The following is a 17,159-nucleotide window of genomic DNA, read 5'->3' on the forward strand; positions in this document are numbered from 1 at the left end:
GCATTGATATCGCTTATCAGGATCGGCTTTATCTGTATATTTCGGTCGACAATGTTTTCCCGTTGAAATAAGGCTTTTGCGTCGAAAATACATCAATAAACTAAAGACAGAATACGTTAAAAATTCTCCATTATCATTAACATTACAATTGTTACATTAACTGACTTTTGGCTTGAATACTTGACTAAGTATGATATAAATAAATAAAAAATAGCTAAAAAGTAAAAATGAGAATTAAAAAAAAACAATTTCAAAACATGATATTTATTTAAGTAAAAATGCTGTTATAATATTTTGTATCCTTAAATTACATTTAAAGAAATATAACAATTGTGTAATACTTATATTATAATTTAAACGGGGTTTTATGGCTGCTGCGATATTGATACGAAGTGTATATTACAAAAGAGAACATATTTTAATTTCGCACTATTCGTAACTTACTCTCGCGACTTACTGTGATGTTTAAAGTAATTAAAACTAACTTATTGGATTCAAAATTAACACAGTTGCTATTTTCCTTCCATTCCTACAAGCTATAGCTTATTTGACAGATGTCAGATATTATTTTTAATCTGTTCGTTGCTCGTTATTCAAACTAGAAAAAAAAAAGTTTTTAAGCGGTATTTTGACCGTGGAATGGAACGTAGACAATCGGCGCAGCCTTTTCGCTATCGGGATTAAGTGACGTGTAGGCATTGATCATGCGCTCCTGAATCTCCCAGCGTCTGCGCTCGCGTTCGGTTTTCGCTCGGCGAATGGAGCTTGCAAGCGAGAACGAGAATATTATACCAATAATCTGTAAAAAATTATTAATTCTTAATATAATATATCCGAGTTTGTTCAGGTTATGGGTGTTTTCTAAGATTACAGTGCATTTAAAAATAGACATTAAAAGATGCCATTATAGGTTAGTCGTTTTGATTCTTTTCATGACGTGAACAAGTGATGACTATAAATTATCATCGTAAGTTGGTAATAATATAAATAAATAAAAGAATATAGTACCCGGATTATTTATAAATATATTTTTTTAATTCTTCACTAGACAACTTTAGAAATTATTGGTTCTATTTTTTATATATGTTTACGTTATTTCACACAAACTTTGATAATATTATTTTATGTAAATTTAACGTTTAATATACTCAAAACGCTCAAAGATCTTTGACTTTTGTCTATACAGAAATTAATCTTAAAGTATAGAAGTAAAATTGTCAAAAATTTCGCCATACCTGAATAAACGCTATTGTCATAGCACCCGCGCCCAAAAGCCCTGCACTCTGGTACACAAGGTAAATAACCCTGGGCAGGCATCCATTAGCATACAGCCGGGTGCATTCAGCGATTTCCAGGTCTTCGATAACTGTATACCGGGACTGTGCACAGCAGGAGTTGGGCACCGTGATGTTAGCGACGGAGATTCCGGATACTCCAGCGGGTATTGGGACCTCGCCCCAGTCGAGGTAGGTGTCCACACCGCAACAGTTCAACTGCAACGTTTCATTTATAAGAATACTATATATCAAAGGTGCCAATAACTTGTTATCTTTTAGACTCTTACGTTTAAACTTTGCATATATAACTTTTGTATTATAGCTACAGTTAAATGTAGCTATCAGTCAATCGCACTTTTTTAAACAAATGTAATAGACGAATGATTAAAGTACGAATCAATAATTGGTAAGCAAAGATGTGCTTACGTATCTTATTAATAATCCAAATATTCTTCAATATTCATTTTAATGTCAGTCTCCGGGTTTCTTACATTAATAATTAATTTTCAGCCATTGCTTACATATTACAATCCATGGCATTCATTTTTATTTGCCACATCGCATGGTTCAACAAAAATGTGTAAAAATAACGTCACAATATCATTAGTATAAAGAATCATTTAACGTAAACGCTAAAGAAACATCTACACCTAGCGAACGACAAAAGTAGATTGTGTAAACACATCCTTAAATTATTATTAATACTTAATGCATTTTATGGTATTAATTATAGCTAATGTATAAAATTTAGTACCCTCTGCTTCTAAAACTACATATTATATTAAATTAACAAACGAAGGCTTCTAATCTTGCCGTCACAGTTGCGAATTTAATGGGAGTGTCTTTGTGAGTTTTTAATAAGATAAGAGAATAATTGAGGTTTAGCATAAATTGACATTATCTTGCTAATTTTGAATTTTATCTTCTGTGACAGTCATTACGTCGCCAATAACATGTTTCTTTGTTATGTCTAAGAAAATTAAATTAAAATGTTCCGATAATGAACCTTCTTTATTAGAAACATCTTTATTTAATATATATATATATATATATATATATATATATATATATGTAGTAGTATATAATGTATAGTAATACATATATATATGTATATAAATAAATATATATATATACATATGTAGACATTCCTAGAAGTGAACTGGCGCCAGGGTCCCTGAGAGGAGATATTGGCTCAGGGGACCTCAACTATGTCGTTTGCTATTGACTGCCTAAATCAGGAGTGGCCAATCTGCGGCTCGCGTGCCACTGAAGCTCTTTGAATGGAAATCAAGTACTGGCAAGTATTGACTAGTCTGAATGAATCACTGCAAGTATTGTCAGCAATTACCCAAACATTAAAAAAAATACCATGAAAATTTAATTGTTTAATATTTAAATGTAACATGTGCTTATTTTCTTCCTCTGTTTATATGTTATCATTGAATATAATTTCTGTAATTTTTTAAATACTTTTTTGCATACCTAAAGTATTTTAAACTTTTTTAATTGGGGTTTGTGAATAATTACAAATTTAAAAAAAATGGCCCGTATTATAAATTATTTCGGCCTGCCCTGGTCTAAATAGTTATAAATTTGACAAATGTTAGTAGCTTTTATTATTATTATTATGACCAGATAATATAATTAATGATTTCATTCCATTACAACTAGTAGTTTATTGTCGTTAACAAATTCTATTTGCCTCTTGCCATTTACAACTAAGGATGTGAGCACACTAGAGCTTTAAAGTTGATCCCTCGGAACTTTAACTGCTAGAGGTAGATAGGCTGCTGTTTTCGGATTAACGGAAATATGTTTACAGCTAACATACAAACATGAGAAGAATTATGTATCGTCATCAACATACACATTGTCTAGCACGTAATATGATTTAACGAGTTCTAATCAAACATGTGTCGGATTTAATTTCTTCGCTCAATGTCGAATGTATTGTCTCGATTAATCGAATTTACTCTTTATTGTACATCAACAGGATATAAATAAAATTAATGAAATAGGCCAAAAAAATTAAAAACATTGGGTAGTCTCATCGCAAATGTTGATTTCATCCAGACTTTGTCCTGTGACAACACTTGTCAGTTTGATTTGTTTATAATAAACTTAACATCATCGCTGCCTATGTCATTAATAATTTTGGTAATTACTCTTCCACAGGGTTTGTAGATACACTTCCGAAAAATCTCCTTAACACAATTTAAAAAACAGTATAATGTCTAAAAACGTTACAAAAATTTTATTATACACAGAAATTTTTTACCCAACAGTAACATTAACATTTACGTTAATCTGAAATGTGATCGCACCGATAAATTAAATTTGTTATTCATTGATAACGCTAACACAATACTTTATTATTTCCATTCTGCATAATCTTCGAAATGAATTTAGGAAAATAATTCACAGACTTTAAAGAACGCTGTTTTTTCTTATTGTGGTGAAAGATGAAATTCAGAACTACATATAACTTAACTTATTACAATAACAACTTATTGCTAAGAATGTTAACTAGCGCAATAATGAATAAGGATTTAAATAGATAGTACACAAAAATTAAAGGCTGCTACCGCCAAAGATAATTACAACACTAAATTAGACATTTAGAATAGAAGCGAAAATACGAGCAAGAAGTTAGTTAATACCAAAAAGTTCGAAAACAGTGTTGACTAAATAATCCTCTTTATATCAATACGTTGTATTGATTTAGTTATTATTGAGGTCTATAAAGCTTCATAACACTAGTTGTAAATATCTAAAATCGTGAATATTAAAAGAACATACCCTACTCTGAACAAAGTCGTAAGCGTCCTGGATTTCTGGGTTCTGATAGTAAAAAGGCAGCGTAGCTCTAAGGTTTTCATCGAGAATTCTGGACACCTGGGAACGCATGGCATACGCAGTCGCTGCAGCAGCAATCTCTAGTACCAACACCACGCTGAGAATTACAGCGAACTGAAAGGTGAAAAAGAAACATTAATATGTATTATAAATGTTATTTACATTTTTCATCATACAATTATTACGTTCCATAGAAGCCTCTCAAAGCTAGGAAATCGTTTTGCACCTGTGGATTTCAACACAGATTAAAAGATCCTGGTAGGATTAAAAATTCATATCTATACCACCTCTTAATATTATTGACATGAATAAGGCATCAATAAGTTAAATAACATTTATCTAGCGCAAGATAAGGCACTGTTGCTTCATGAAATATATAAGGAAGTCTCACCAAACAATGCTTCATTTCGAAATTAAGGATATTATTTACTTTACAATGCTATAAAATATACTTACAATGTTAACCAGGCAAGTACTCTCTTTCAAGGCACCAATGCAACCGAAGAGTGACACGAAGAGCATGATAACACCGATCACGATAATAAAGGTGGCCGGGGAGAAGAGCTGGTCATCCAAGAAGTAGGAGACATCGTGATAGATCGCGTAGATTGTTGTTCCAACTGAGATTATGAGCGCTGATGTCAACTATAAAAAAATACATTTAATGATTTCTTTAAACGGTTTTTAATCTGTTAAAGATCTGTTTAAAAGATCCTCACTTCCCTGTATTTGTACTTGTAAAGTAGACTATTTTCTACGTACAATAATTTCACATTATGTAACTGGAGCACTTTAGAACGTTTTAATTTTTTTCGTCATTATCAATACTATATCTCCTTTAATTTTTCATTTACTAACCTCATAGGCTCCTTCGGAAGCCTCAGCGCGTCTTCGGAGATTGACATGTTAATAAATAAATGGAAAGTATTGACGTTCATATCTTACAAAAACAAAATAAAACTTAAGAAGCGAGTGTCAAGTTTTTGACAGTATATTAAAGTGGTAATTATGTTTGAACAACCTTGGTGCAACTCATTGATGATAGTGATAAAAAATGCAATTCTTTCCTCATTGAAAGATAAAATATAGCGTTTCTGCGAATAGCTGTTATAAGCAATACTTTAAAGCGATATAATACCAAGAAAAACAGCTATTTTTTATTGGTTTAGTATTATCAAAATTATTCATTTGTTGCATCTGCAGTCTAAATACATAAACAATTATACTTTATTAATTACCTATTAAAGTTATGAGAAAGTATGTAGCAAACTGTAAACTGTAGTGACAATAGGATGATTATAATAAAATAGTATGTGATATGGTGTTACTCAAAATAAATAGTTAACCCTCCACCTTGAATAGTCGTAGCAAGATATTAACTACGTAAAAACATTGTTTCAAGAACAATTGGTATTGTTATTGGAATTAAAAATGCTTTCTCTTAATTAAGAAACGTGAATGCCTTCATAGTAGAATACCTATTACTTAAATGTTTTTAATATCTCAATATATCATTGTAATCAACCGTACCCCATTATAACTTAAAAAATACGCATAATTGCCTCTATATTATGTAAAACAACACAAATCCCAACCATTAAAAATTATTCGCATTCAAAAATTTATTAAGGCTTTAAACTCATTATGCACACATGGCTAATAATTTCATTTCGGACAGTTCGTAGTGTTAAAAAGAAAAAGATTTTTTTCTAAATTCAAATTTTGCTTAGTAAATGAGAGAGAAAAGCTTAAAGTTTACGAAAATTTGATTAATATAATTTTTAACATCTGTGCTATAAGAAAATAATTTAAAAAGCTTAATACATACATTTAATTGTTAATTTTAAACTTGATTACTAATTGTAGCGTTTTGCTTAAGTAATTTAAATAAATCCATATTTTTAATACAACACTTTCAAATTAGAAGTACTACTTTACAGATGGTGTTAAGTTTCTTTAGAAGGAAGCCATTGATGTTAGTACCACTGTGACTCTAGTACGGTGCCATGAAGGAAATCCTACAATACATTGTAATGAATATGATTTATCAGGATTATTAACCTTGACATAAAAAAGTGTAAAAAGTCGTAAATGCCAATAGCATTTTTGATATAAATAATATTACTAAGGAAAGCGCAGCTTTGAGCGACTGCCCACTAAGTGGACTACAGATGATCTTGTTAAACTCGCTAAAACATGCTGGTTGCAAGTTACTTCCAACTGGTCCTATTGGAAATATATGGAGTGGGCCTATAGCTAAAATTATGCATTTTGTAAAAGTTGGAAATTAAGCAAATTTTTCATAACTCATCAATAAGTTTAATACAAATTGGCTATTTCATAATACTGCGTTCGTTGTTAAAGCACTACACAAAATAATACAATTAGCTGAGACAATTCCGAAGAATAATGTACGAAGTGTATCGGCTAAGTAGTCATTACAAGGTAGAAGTGAGGTGAGTAGCGTGGAAAATCAATAGCGTGAGGAATGACCGCACGTCCGCTACGACCTCGCCTCACGCCCCAAGGTCGGAGACGACCGCCATCTAATCACGAGACAATAATTGTATAAAATTTCAGTCATTTTACGTAAAAATACATTTTATTTCTTGTTTTCATTTTTTAATTCCATAAAATGTAATATACAGTAAAATAAAACATAACTTTTCTTCCTGCATATGGTATAATTATTAAACAACAGTTTATTTCGTATTTTACTGATAATTTATTTAAATATTTACTCTATCAGTTTTATAATAACGTTTAATCATTGAGACATTATAAAACTTAAATACTGTTTAAATAAATTGAAGAGATTGGTTATAGATGTATAAGCTGTAACAGGTTAAATGAATTGCTCATTTGCTGACAATTAGTATATCATTCTATCCAAAAATCAAAGGTTTCAGAAATTATTAAAGTATTAATAACTTTACACATAAAAAACTTTTTAAAAATTAATCATTGTTATACTATCCGTCCCTGCAGACTGTATTATTAGAAGCAATTGGCTTGTCGCATTCAATTAGAAAGAAATAATTATTGTAACATATTTCAAAGTGATCACTATATATAGGCAGGCTAATTCTGGATGAGTTCCCGTATATAGTTCACGGACCCTTCCGCTCCGTGAACTCAGTATCGATGAAGCTGTAAAAGTCTTAAGGCTAACAGCATAAACATCTTCAAAAGCAATATAGGATTAGTTCCCCCTTTAAAAATTGTACACGTATAACAAATCACTATGTATAATAATATATTTATATAAAATTAAAATAATAAATGTCCTCGCATCGATGTCTTAGTTGCAGAAGGTCGTAAGCTGTTGGATACGGAGTAATCTTCATTATCCTGCACCACATTTTCTTGTCTTTGCACAAATGTCAAAGACAAGAAAAGATTGTACAGGATAAATATCAGTGTCAAGTGACAAACAAATTTGATCCGACAAATTGATGTAACTACTAGCCTAATGTAATATTTTCAAAATATTTCGTCACGTGTACATTTAGTGTATTACAAATAAATAGACAAAAAATATTTTCCGTTTTTTTTTAAATTTTTAGCGTAATGCTTGTATACTCTGCAAAAATATTTTCTTTTATACATCATCTGTACCAACAACTCTATAAGTTTTGCGTGTATTGTCAAATTAGAGATGAGTTTATAAACGCTTCTAGGAACTATGTATATGCTTGTTACAGGAAAGATAGCCAATTAACCATAGCTTCATAAAAGGTTAGGTAAACAAGGTAGTTGAATATTGCTAATTATGTTATAATAGCGCTTCTATATTTTTATCTATGACCACAGAGACTAGACTGCGGGGCACGTTATCCGCGCGAATAACCTTTCTGGTAAAAAATTGTAATAATTTAATGTAATCAGGCGTTACCACGCGGAAGTCCATCCTAAGTAAGAAAAGGACCAATATTTAGCCACTTCCGCACATGCAGTGGTAGTCGTGCAATAAAGTGCATCGCCGGCCAGCCCGCTGATAAATGCGTATGTGGCAAACAACGCGAATCACACAACCGCCACCACCAAATTACTCAACACGTGTTTGACCCCTCCACGGGGCATCTTCAGGAGTTATGTTACACCGATTGGTGCCAGACTTTGTGTTTGGCTTCCGTCTTCATTAAACTTAGGGCTTCATCATTATCATTTCAGCATCAGGACATCTACTGCCGGACACTGGTCGCTCTCGTAGATTTCCAATATAACCCATTCGAAGTGGCCTGCTTCCATTGTCTTTCAAAAACCTTAGGGTCTTCTACCCAGGACTTACTGATGCAGTATTCCCGAACTATTTAATTATAATCAATCCAACATAATATCATTTCATAATATAGCTGTTCGTTAATCTATCATACGTGTGGACGTCCTACGGTGCGTTTGACGGTCCGTGCTCTTAAAGACACCTTGTTAAAGTAGTTTGAACGACGTTGGACGCAAGCCGCTTTCATCTTATTGAAAATATATGAGGCAGGCCAATGCCCAGCTGTGGATTTTCCACAAGAATCATGAAGATGGTGATTCAAATTGTAAATAAACTATCGCGTTTATACTACATGTGATGTTTGCATCAATGTTGTTTTCAGCGAAATTTTAAATTATGCTCGTTCGATAATGTTGGTCTGTTATCGTTAAGCATACTAGCGTTATTGTTCAGTGATTATTACGTTAATTAACACGGTGTTACATTAACGAGCAGTTGTAAATGAAATCTGTTTAGCTGTGGTTAGATATTTTTACGGCGTTCTTTCAAGGCTCGACGAGTCTCGTATGCTAATACATTGTTGTCATGTACAAATTGTTTTACATAAGGATATATTAATAACAATATGAATATAGTTTATTTTACATCTGTACAACAAGCTATAAATATAAAATAGAAACATTCCTATAAAACAGAAATATAATAGGCGGTATTATCATATTCAATGATATTTTAAAGACCTTTGAATGGATTGGTAATGATTTGGAACCAAATAGAGGGGCTTAAACGAGTAAAGAACACGAGACGTGGCAAACGTAGGCCTCAAACAATGTTGACGGACGACATCGTTACGGTCGCGTAATCGCTAGATGTAGGAAGGGCAAGACTGGTGATTGTGACGATCTTTAAAGAAGATTTATGCCTTACAGTCGGTGTCCGAAGGGTCAGTAATGATGAAAGAGGCGTCAATTTGCAGAATTTTTTTTACCTATTCTATCCTAAGGATCCACTGCTGGATATATGCCTGCACTATAGATATCAATTCCTAATAAAACCAGTTAAAAACGGCCTGCATCCTGCGTTTTTCGATGATGTTACCAAAGTCATCTGTCCACCTTACAGCTTGACGTCATACACCCTAGCAGCCATTATTTCTGCGCAATAAGTAGCCTGCCTTTATAACATAATTACATATTATTTATTATTTACACCTAAAAGATATATAATAATCTTTTGAATTTAATTTAGATACTCGCATTTCTCATGTTGAACTGTACGAACCACAAAAGTAATAAAACAAACAAAGAATTGACGTGACAAGAAAATTTCGTTTTCTTTGTGTTGTGCACCTATTAGCTTTTTATCAGCAAATTGAATATAATTATCTCCCCCTCTCTGTTGCCGTATTGAAACAACAACTTCAAATAATACAAGTGAAATGTTGTTAATAAAGTTAAAACTTGAAATAGAATTGATTTAGTTTGATTTTTAATATTAAACTGATTATATCAGGGGGAACAGAAAGTAATGTCGTTTCTGTGCATGTCGATATTTGGTTGTCATTTGATAGCTCATTATGTAATTGGAAGACGTATACTAGATGGCAAAAGGTTGTTGATAACGAAGGTGAATGTATTGTTGAATAGAAATAAAAACTTGTTAAAAATGTAGTCGTGTGAATTTAACTTAAGAAAGCGACTTTACTTTCCTGTCCTCCTAATATATAAAGTATAATTTAAGTTTAACACCATGTAAATTTAAACATAGTTCTTGCCACGAAAACAATGAGGACCTTCAACTCCAATTGTTAGTTACATTATCATGGTTTCTACTTTTCAATTTCTTTCTTGCAAGGTTGTCCGCAATATCGCTTGTATATATAGCAAGTTATATTCACTTAAGATATCTTTGAGGAAAGCCTACGCCTTGCAGTGGACAACTATGAGCGTAAAGTGACGTTATCTATAACAAAACACAACTATGTTATAGCAGAATTCTATTAAAATCCTGGTTTAGTTATGACATATAATATCAAATTAGTCCATTACTTATTACTTCATTAAATTGAATCGTTAAAGAATTTATCCAGCGATTTTATGATTCAGGTTAATTGATGTACAAATTAAAATCAAATCAACAACCGTTATCATGGGTGAATAATAATTTTGATGCATAAAAGAAAATTACCTGATTGATAACAGTACATACATTCATACTTAATAATTACAACACCTCGACTAATATAGCATTTAAACAAAATTTAAATTTAATTTGTTCACATTTACGCAATTATTTCGCAATAATTAGTAATTGTAATTAAACAATGCATTATTTGTATCTTAAGTAAAAAGTTAAAAAGCCTTTTTTTTTCAACAAAACCTTTATAAAAATTTATCGACATTCAATTTACCGAACAAAAATTACCTACAAGTTACACCATTTTATAATATTAGTAAAGACATGAAAAACACATTAGGTTTTTGTTTTACATAGCAACGGGTTAGGGAAAGTTAACATTAATGTAATGAGTCATCGAATTGTAAAGTTTTTTTTTTTATTTCGGTCTATTATTTGATATAAAGGTAAAACTGAGGATTAGTTTATTTATATATATATATATATATATATATATATATATATATATATATATATATATATACGCACACATATATATACATATATATACACACATATATATATGTATATTTATATATTAGTTTATTTATTTAGGAGGATTTTTCAAAGAGCTGTTTGTAATAATACAAAGTAAAATAGATTCTTACATTGAATACAAAATTATGTGTAGCATTGAGTTTGCGCTCGTGTATCAGATGGCTAAACAATACAGCGACTAACTTGTTTATTGTTCTATTTTAAGAAATCAATGTTTTCTTTCGTAGATCTGAATGCAATCGTCAAAGCCTTATTTAACGATGAGTATATAATCGTGCAACTGATAGCCAGTGGGGCGGAAAGGTTCTTCTGTGGCGATATCAATCCGGAGAACGCAGTGTGGGTTGGCCCGAGTCAAAGTCGCTGGACGGGCGTAGCGCAAGACGTGCGTTTATTCGCTGACATGATGTTGATGAAGATACTGGAGTGTAGACCACGGACCTGCAAGTGCAGCGTAGAAAATCCATTCCCATGTTGGACAGACGACCTTGGTAAAGTTATCGGAAAATGCAGGATTCACGCAGGTTCTTTTGGAAATCTATGGAAGAGGTCTATGTCCGGAGATAATGGTATAAAAATGATATTGATAATAATATTCTTAAAATTCGTTTAGACGTGTCTTTGTTTCTTCACCTTTCTCATATAGTTTGCTTCACTGCTGATCATCAAACCTCCTATGGATTTCATTTAGCTGTCTCAATCAGCTGCGTTTCATTTTTTGATGTATTACAGTTTTAATTGGTAATAGCAGCTGTAACTACTTCCGATATGACCAAAATTTGTTATTTCGCCTGCTCGGTCTCTTATCTTCCACTTTCCAAGTCGCTATCAGGCATTACGTGTTATAATCATACGAGAAATGTAACAAAATAACGTTATATACGTTGTAGAGACGTTGAATGATGTCCATTTTCAGTTTCGTTAGCATCGAGAAGTTTCGCGTTCGATCGTTGTCATACTGCGCCAGTAATACAATTTAAAAGCATCGATTTTCTGTCTAAGGGTGACCTTTGCTGAACTACTATAATACTTAGTAAATCTATAATCCAATATCAAACAACCGGTATGAAGACGAACTAAGAAATATTAAGGCCAAAGTAGAGCCGTTAAATTGATCAAGATATAACATTCTAGATTCTAGATACCTTGGCTTTTGTAGAAGTGTTTATGGTATTGTGTATGGTGTATCGGACGATACTTTTTGGTACAGACAATCTAAATAGATACGTGCTATATATATATATATATATATATATATATATATATATATCACATATCCCATGGCTTTAACGTACAAAGGTTATTGAAATTACTGTCTTAATTAATACATGACAATATATCTCTAAGCAAAGGACATATGTAGTTATGCGGGATATTCAGTTACACATCTGTGTAACACACTATTATATGCGGCTGGTATCACATACCGTGATTGATTTATATCATCACGTTAAGTAAATAACAGGGTGATTAGATAGGTGTAAAAGCTTTAAATGGCTAGGTTTATATCAAGTTTTTCAGTAAAAATAAAAAAAACGATTTTTAACCTATTTTCAATCACTATATATAAAGTGATCACTATGAAATATGTTAGTTTTAATTAATTTGTTTCTATTGGAATGCGATACGTCAAAACCTTCTGGCAGTACAAAGTTTGCAGGAATAGTAAACAATTATTTATTTTAATAACAAGTAATACGAAATTTGAAAACGCTTTTTATTACTATATTATCATTACGTTATTAATGATTTGAAATCATTGATTTTAAATAGGGCTTACTATACATTGATTGACAGCAAATGAGCTATACATTCACTCCTTTATAGCTTTTACACCTATAACTAATCAGGTTGTATATTTTAGGTTTTTTGACGCACATATTGCATAAAAGACAGACACAATACGAGAGAGGCTATTCAGGATCCCCCTGAAAGCCTAAGAATAATTAATAAGGTCGCGCGATACATATTGCGTGTGTAATTGTTCATTAATAGATTTCATAAGAGTAACTATATAGGTTTTTTAGTAATAATACAATTATAAGAACTGCTAATTTATATATTTTAAATCTATTTAATTGTAAAATTTACGGCGTAGGGTAATGCAAGTAATATTTTTTTAGAAATGGTTCCTTACTTAAATACGTTATTCAATCGAGCACAACCTTCGACTTCTTTTTTTCGTAACTAAATGAAGGCTTTAAATAAAAATTATATGTTACAGATATCTGTATGTCTGATTAGGCTACATAGCCTAGTTGGTTGGCAAGTTGAAAAGGCAGACTATATTGCACCGTAACAGATGAACGTTAAGGCTTTGAGGATCGAAAGTGGAGGCCACGGGCCGGCAAGTTCACGTCGCATAAGGCAGCTGGATGTCATTATTAATTTTTTAGAGAAGGCCTATGTCTGGCTGTGAACGTCCTACCAACCTGAAAACCAATCTGAAAGAACTAATCCGCAGTTTAATGGCCGATTACGTTCTATTATTCTCTTTAAGGCAGAAGATGATTGTCTGAACCTAGACCTATATAGTGTCGTATAACCTTGATTCCAAATTAAGAACACTCAATGGACATCGGATATCATATATGCCGCGCATTAAATTGTGTGCTCATGGTTCATTTAACGTCCACACACACATGTGAATTATATCTGTACATCAAATTATCCTGCACTTTCATTGCCTACATTAGTTTCGTTTGTACTTGGTTATAACTTGTTTTGATAATATTTCCGAAGTGGCACTATATAAGGTAATTTACACAAATGACGTCACACACCACTCCTTATGTTTTCCTAATGTAAACTGTTGCAAGACGAAAATATGACGTCACGCATACTAATAATTACGTAAAATGTAAAAGTACTACATTTCGATAAGCCCTAAATAATTATAATAACGCTTGCATAAGCGTAGTTGAGCAAGGGTAAAGAAATTAATGCCAATAAAGGCTGCCAAGTAATATCGACGCGTAAACGATCAAAAATACTTTAAACCCACAGATAAACGTCAGATATTAACACGAATACAGATAAGCAAGGAATTGTGACGCATAAAATACGATACGAAAAAAAATTAAACTTAAAACTCACCACGAATATCGCTGTGACACACAATAGCATATATTTAATACACCTCATTCCCACTTCGAGGTTATTCTGCGCCATTTTCACACAATTCTTCGCTTCGCGTATGTACACTTCGTGAAACTTGAAACAATACTAAAGTATTAAAGCGATGTTTCAGGGCAAACACTTGTTATCAACGGTGATAAGGTATCGCCTCCGCACTCGCAGGCAGACTACACAATGCCATGAAAACGATTTTTCTTTAGCCAATTAACTAACGCGAAGTGTTATTGTAAATGCCGCGCGTTGATTTGCGTACTCGCGAGTGCTTCTATGTTCTCTTTCTACCTGACAGCTATTTTTAGCACATGTATATAATCTCTATTGCGAGATAGTAAATCAAAAAGAATTTACACTGTATTTTTATATTAAATACACATTTTGTTGCATCTTGTGAGATATAATAAAACGAATCTATTTGAAATATTTATGAAATAAAAACAATTTTTACTTAGTTTTCAATAGATTGATAACTTTTAAAAAGCGTGAAATTTTTTAACTACGGAGATTTATGTATTGAAAATTGTTTTGATAAGAATATACTTGAAAAAATTTATAATGCTTGAATATTATATAGACTTTCGAACTGTTACAGCTTCGTCGAAATGGGTTTGCGGAAGCAGAATTGTCGGAATCTCTATGTACTCAATGTACGATATAAGCCCCATACTAAATACACCGTCGATATAGTAAATCTCAGAAAGTCGCTGGATAAGAGTAGCGCAAGGCGGGACAATATGACGATCTTCTTGGATCGGAGACCTATACCTTGCAGTAAGCGCATATTGGCTTATATAATCATAATAATGTCTCAATGTCTTCATTATTTTAATTAAATAAAATGTTTGGAGTCACCTCACATTTACTTAATTTCGTTGATAAAGCTTTAATTTTAACATCATGATCCCAAAGTGGACCCTAAGGGATCCACGGAAACCTCGACGGGGGTCTACGTTCACGTGATCGTATGTAGTTAGATCTAATCTACACATTTTTTGTCTAGTTTCGGGAGTATGATAACAATTTAGCTGCAGGAGGTCCACCGGTACAAACTAAATTTTGAAATTGCTCTGTTAAAAAAAAATTCTGTGAGCCTCTGATCTACATCGACTGCCTTTACTTCTTGCCTTTAAATAAAATCTTTATATTATAAAATCAAAAGCATCCGATGAAGTTCACAGAATAAACTTCAAATAATATTTATTTGATACGCAAATATTATTAAACTTCTAACTACACTAATTAAATGTTATGAATATAGAAAGGTCTTTTGCAATGATTTTACTAGTCTAACTGGTGATGTATCTTCCTCACCAGCCTAAAGAAGTGATGACATATTGACAGCTAGGGCATGTATGCTTAAAAGATTTTTTTAAAGTTTATCGGGCGAGTAATAACCTGATGATATAAATTTTATTATGAATTGATAACATGTCTCAACACCTGAACATGTCTCAACATGTTTAGTGGTAACAGATATGTGTTCTCTTGCTGGAATTTACAGATTTCGCGTATTTAAGGCAGCTGGGTGCAGAGGGCGCTTATATGTCTTAGATCTGATTGTAGTTATCAGAACTTTGAGGCTTCCTCGGAAGCCTTGTCTCTGGTCTTTACATATTATTTTCATGACCAAATCGTATACAACGGATGTTTAAATCCCAAAATATTAGGGGGACCGGAAAGTAATGTCTTTTCTGTCGACATATTTCACAGAAAAACGATTGATTTTTACCGCTCCGGCATTGAAAATTTTGTATAGTATATGGCAAAAAGTTGTTGATAAGAAAGTTGAATATTTTGTTGATTAGAAATAAAAACTTGTTAGGAATATGTGAATAAACGTGTGAATATAACTTAAGAAAACGACGTTACTTTTCGGTCCTCCTAATAATTACAGCAAACGTGATATCATGTATGATTTTGTTTTACAAGATTTTAAGTATAGAGTATAAAAATCAGTCGTTGTTTTAATCCATAGATATAGTCGTTATAGTATAGATAGGAGGATATATCATCGCCATGCTTAGTAGTGGAAGCTGCTGCCCGTCCGCTGGAAACTTGTTTGTGGACAGTCATTAATGCACAAAATATGAATTATTTAAACTTGTATCCCGGCAATCGATCCCAAGACCTACGATCGCAAGTTTTAGTCATCTACGGCTGGGATACCACTGCTTGTAATATTATGTAATAAAAAAATAGCAACGTCTCGTTGATAAAAACTTAGCGACATATTATTGTTAATTTGTGCCAACGTCCAGTCAGTTTTAAAAGCGGATTATAGCAGCTTATCTTCAACGAAGGAAACACGTGCAGCATTCAAGAGTATTGATTTTTGAGATTGTTGCAATGTAACTAACTACAATGAGGTTGTTATTATTAACATAATAATATCAAGAATGCATGAATGCTTTTCTGATCTGTATATCTTAATTTGTATCTTGATACTACTTTACCTTTGAGCTCGTGCATCAAGATATAAATCCAAAGGAATCGCAACAATCGACTACACTATTTTCTTTTAAGTTTAAAAATAGAATCGGTTTTTTTTCTCCTATTTTCAAAAGATGATAATGTGAGGGTACTTTAGCGAATGATTATTGAATTAAGGTAATTTTAAAAAAGATAGCAGTGTGTGAAAATGTAGTCTATTGAGACTACAGTATTTATTGTACTTCTGAATATAACGTCAATATATCGGTACTGAGTGTCTCTAATACTGTATTATCGTTACGTTATTTAGTATTTTTGAAACCATCAGTTTTTGGACAGAATGTACCTTACAATTATTGATAGCAAATGAGCCCTTTTCAAGCATTTACGCCTATAACCGAACATCCATGTTTTTCTTGTTAATTTTCTTTCATTGTTCTTACTTCCATTTTCAAATGTAGATTTTTTATTTATTATATACCAGCGCTTCACTGACAATTACACCAAACATTTTCTGTACTGTATGATTAAGTAAAGCGGGCAAGGACTTTCTTGCCTGATGGTAA

At 32.2% G+C, this 17,159-nt stretch overlaps 1 protein-coding gene across 1 annotated transcript; it reads right to left on the reverse strand.

Annotated features, from left to right (window-relative positions):
- Positions 1-254: 254 nt before the first annotated feature.
- Positions 255-14,383, reverse strand: LOC137930219 (CD63 antigen-like). Its single transcript, XM_068773411.1, has 5 exons — positions 14,125-14,383; positions 4,590-4,778; positions 4,077-4,247; positions 1,236-1,493; positions 255-799 (listed from the first exon to the last, which is right to left on the reverse strand). Exons 1-5 carry the CDS (start codon positions 14,197-14,199, stop codon positions 617-619), a joined length of 876 nt encoding a protein of 291 aa, XP_068629512.1. The 5' UTR covers positions 14,200-14,383; the 3' UTR covers positions 255-616.
- Positions 14,384-17,159: the final 2,776 nt, after the last annotated feature.

Source organism: Battus philenor, unplaced genomic scaffold (assembly GCF_028537555.1).
Source record: "Battus philenor isolate CCGP_79_NKW_IND1 unplaced genomic scaffold, ilBatPhil1.0.hap1 SCAF_6, whole genome shotgun sequence".
Taxonomy (NCBI): Eukaryota; Metazoa; Arthropoda; class Insecta; order Lepidoptera; family Papilionidae; genus Battus; species Battus philenor.

What these genes read in the sequence shown, in the direction of transcription:
- LOC137930219 (XM_068773411.1), bottom strand. Translation starts at nt 14,199, where the DNA reads ATGGCGCAGAATAACCTCGAAGTGGGAATGAGGTGTATTAAATATATG. An exon ending in GTACTTGCCTGGTTAACATT is followed by an intron (nt 4,248 to 4,589) that starts GTAAGTATATTT and finishes TTCACCTTTCAG; the next exon opens with TTCGCTGTAATTCTCAGCGT. An exon ending in ACGACTTTGTTCAGAGTAGG is followed by an intron (nt 1,494 to 4,076) that starts GTATGTTCTTTT and finishes GAAACGTTGCAG; the next exon opens with TTGAACTGTTGCGGTGTGGA.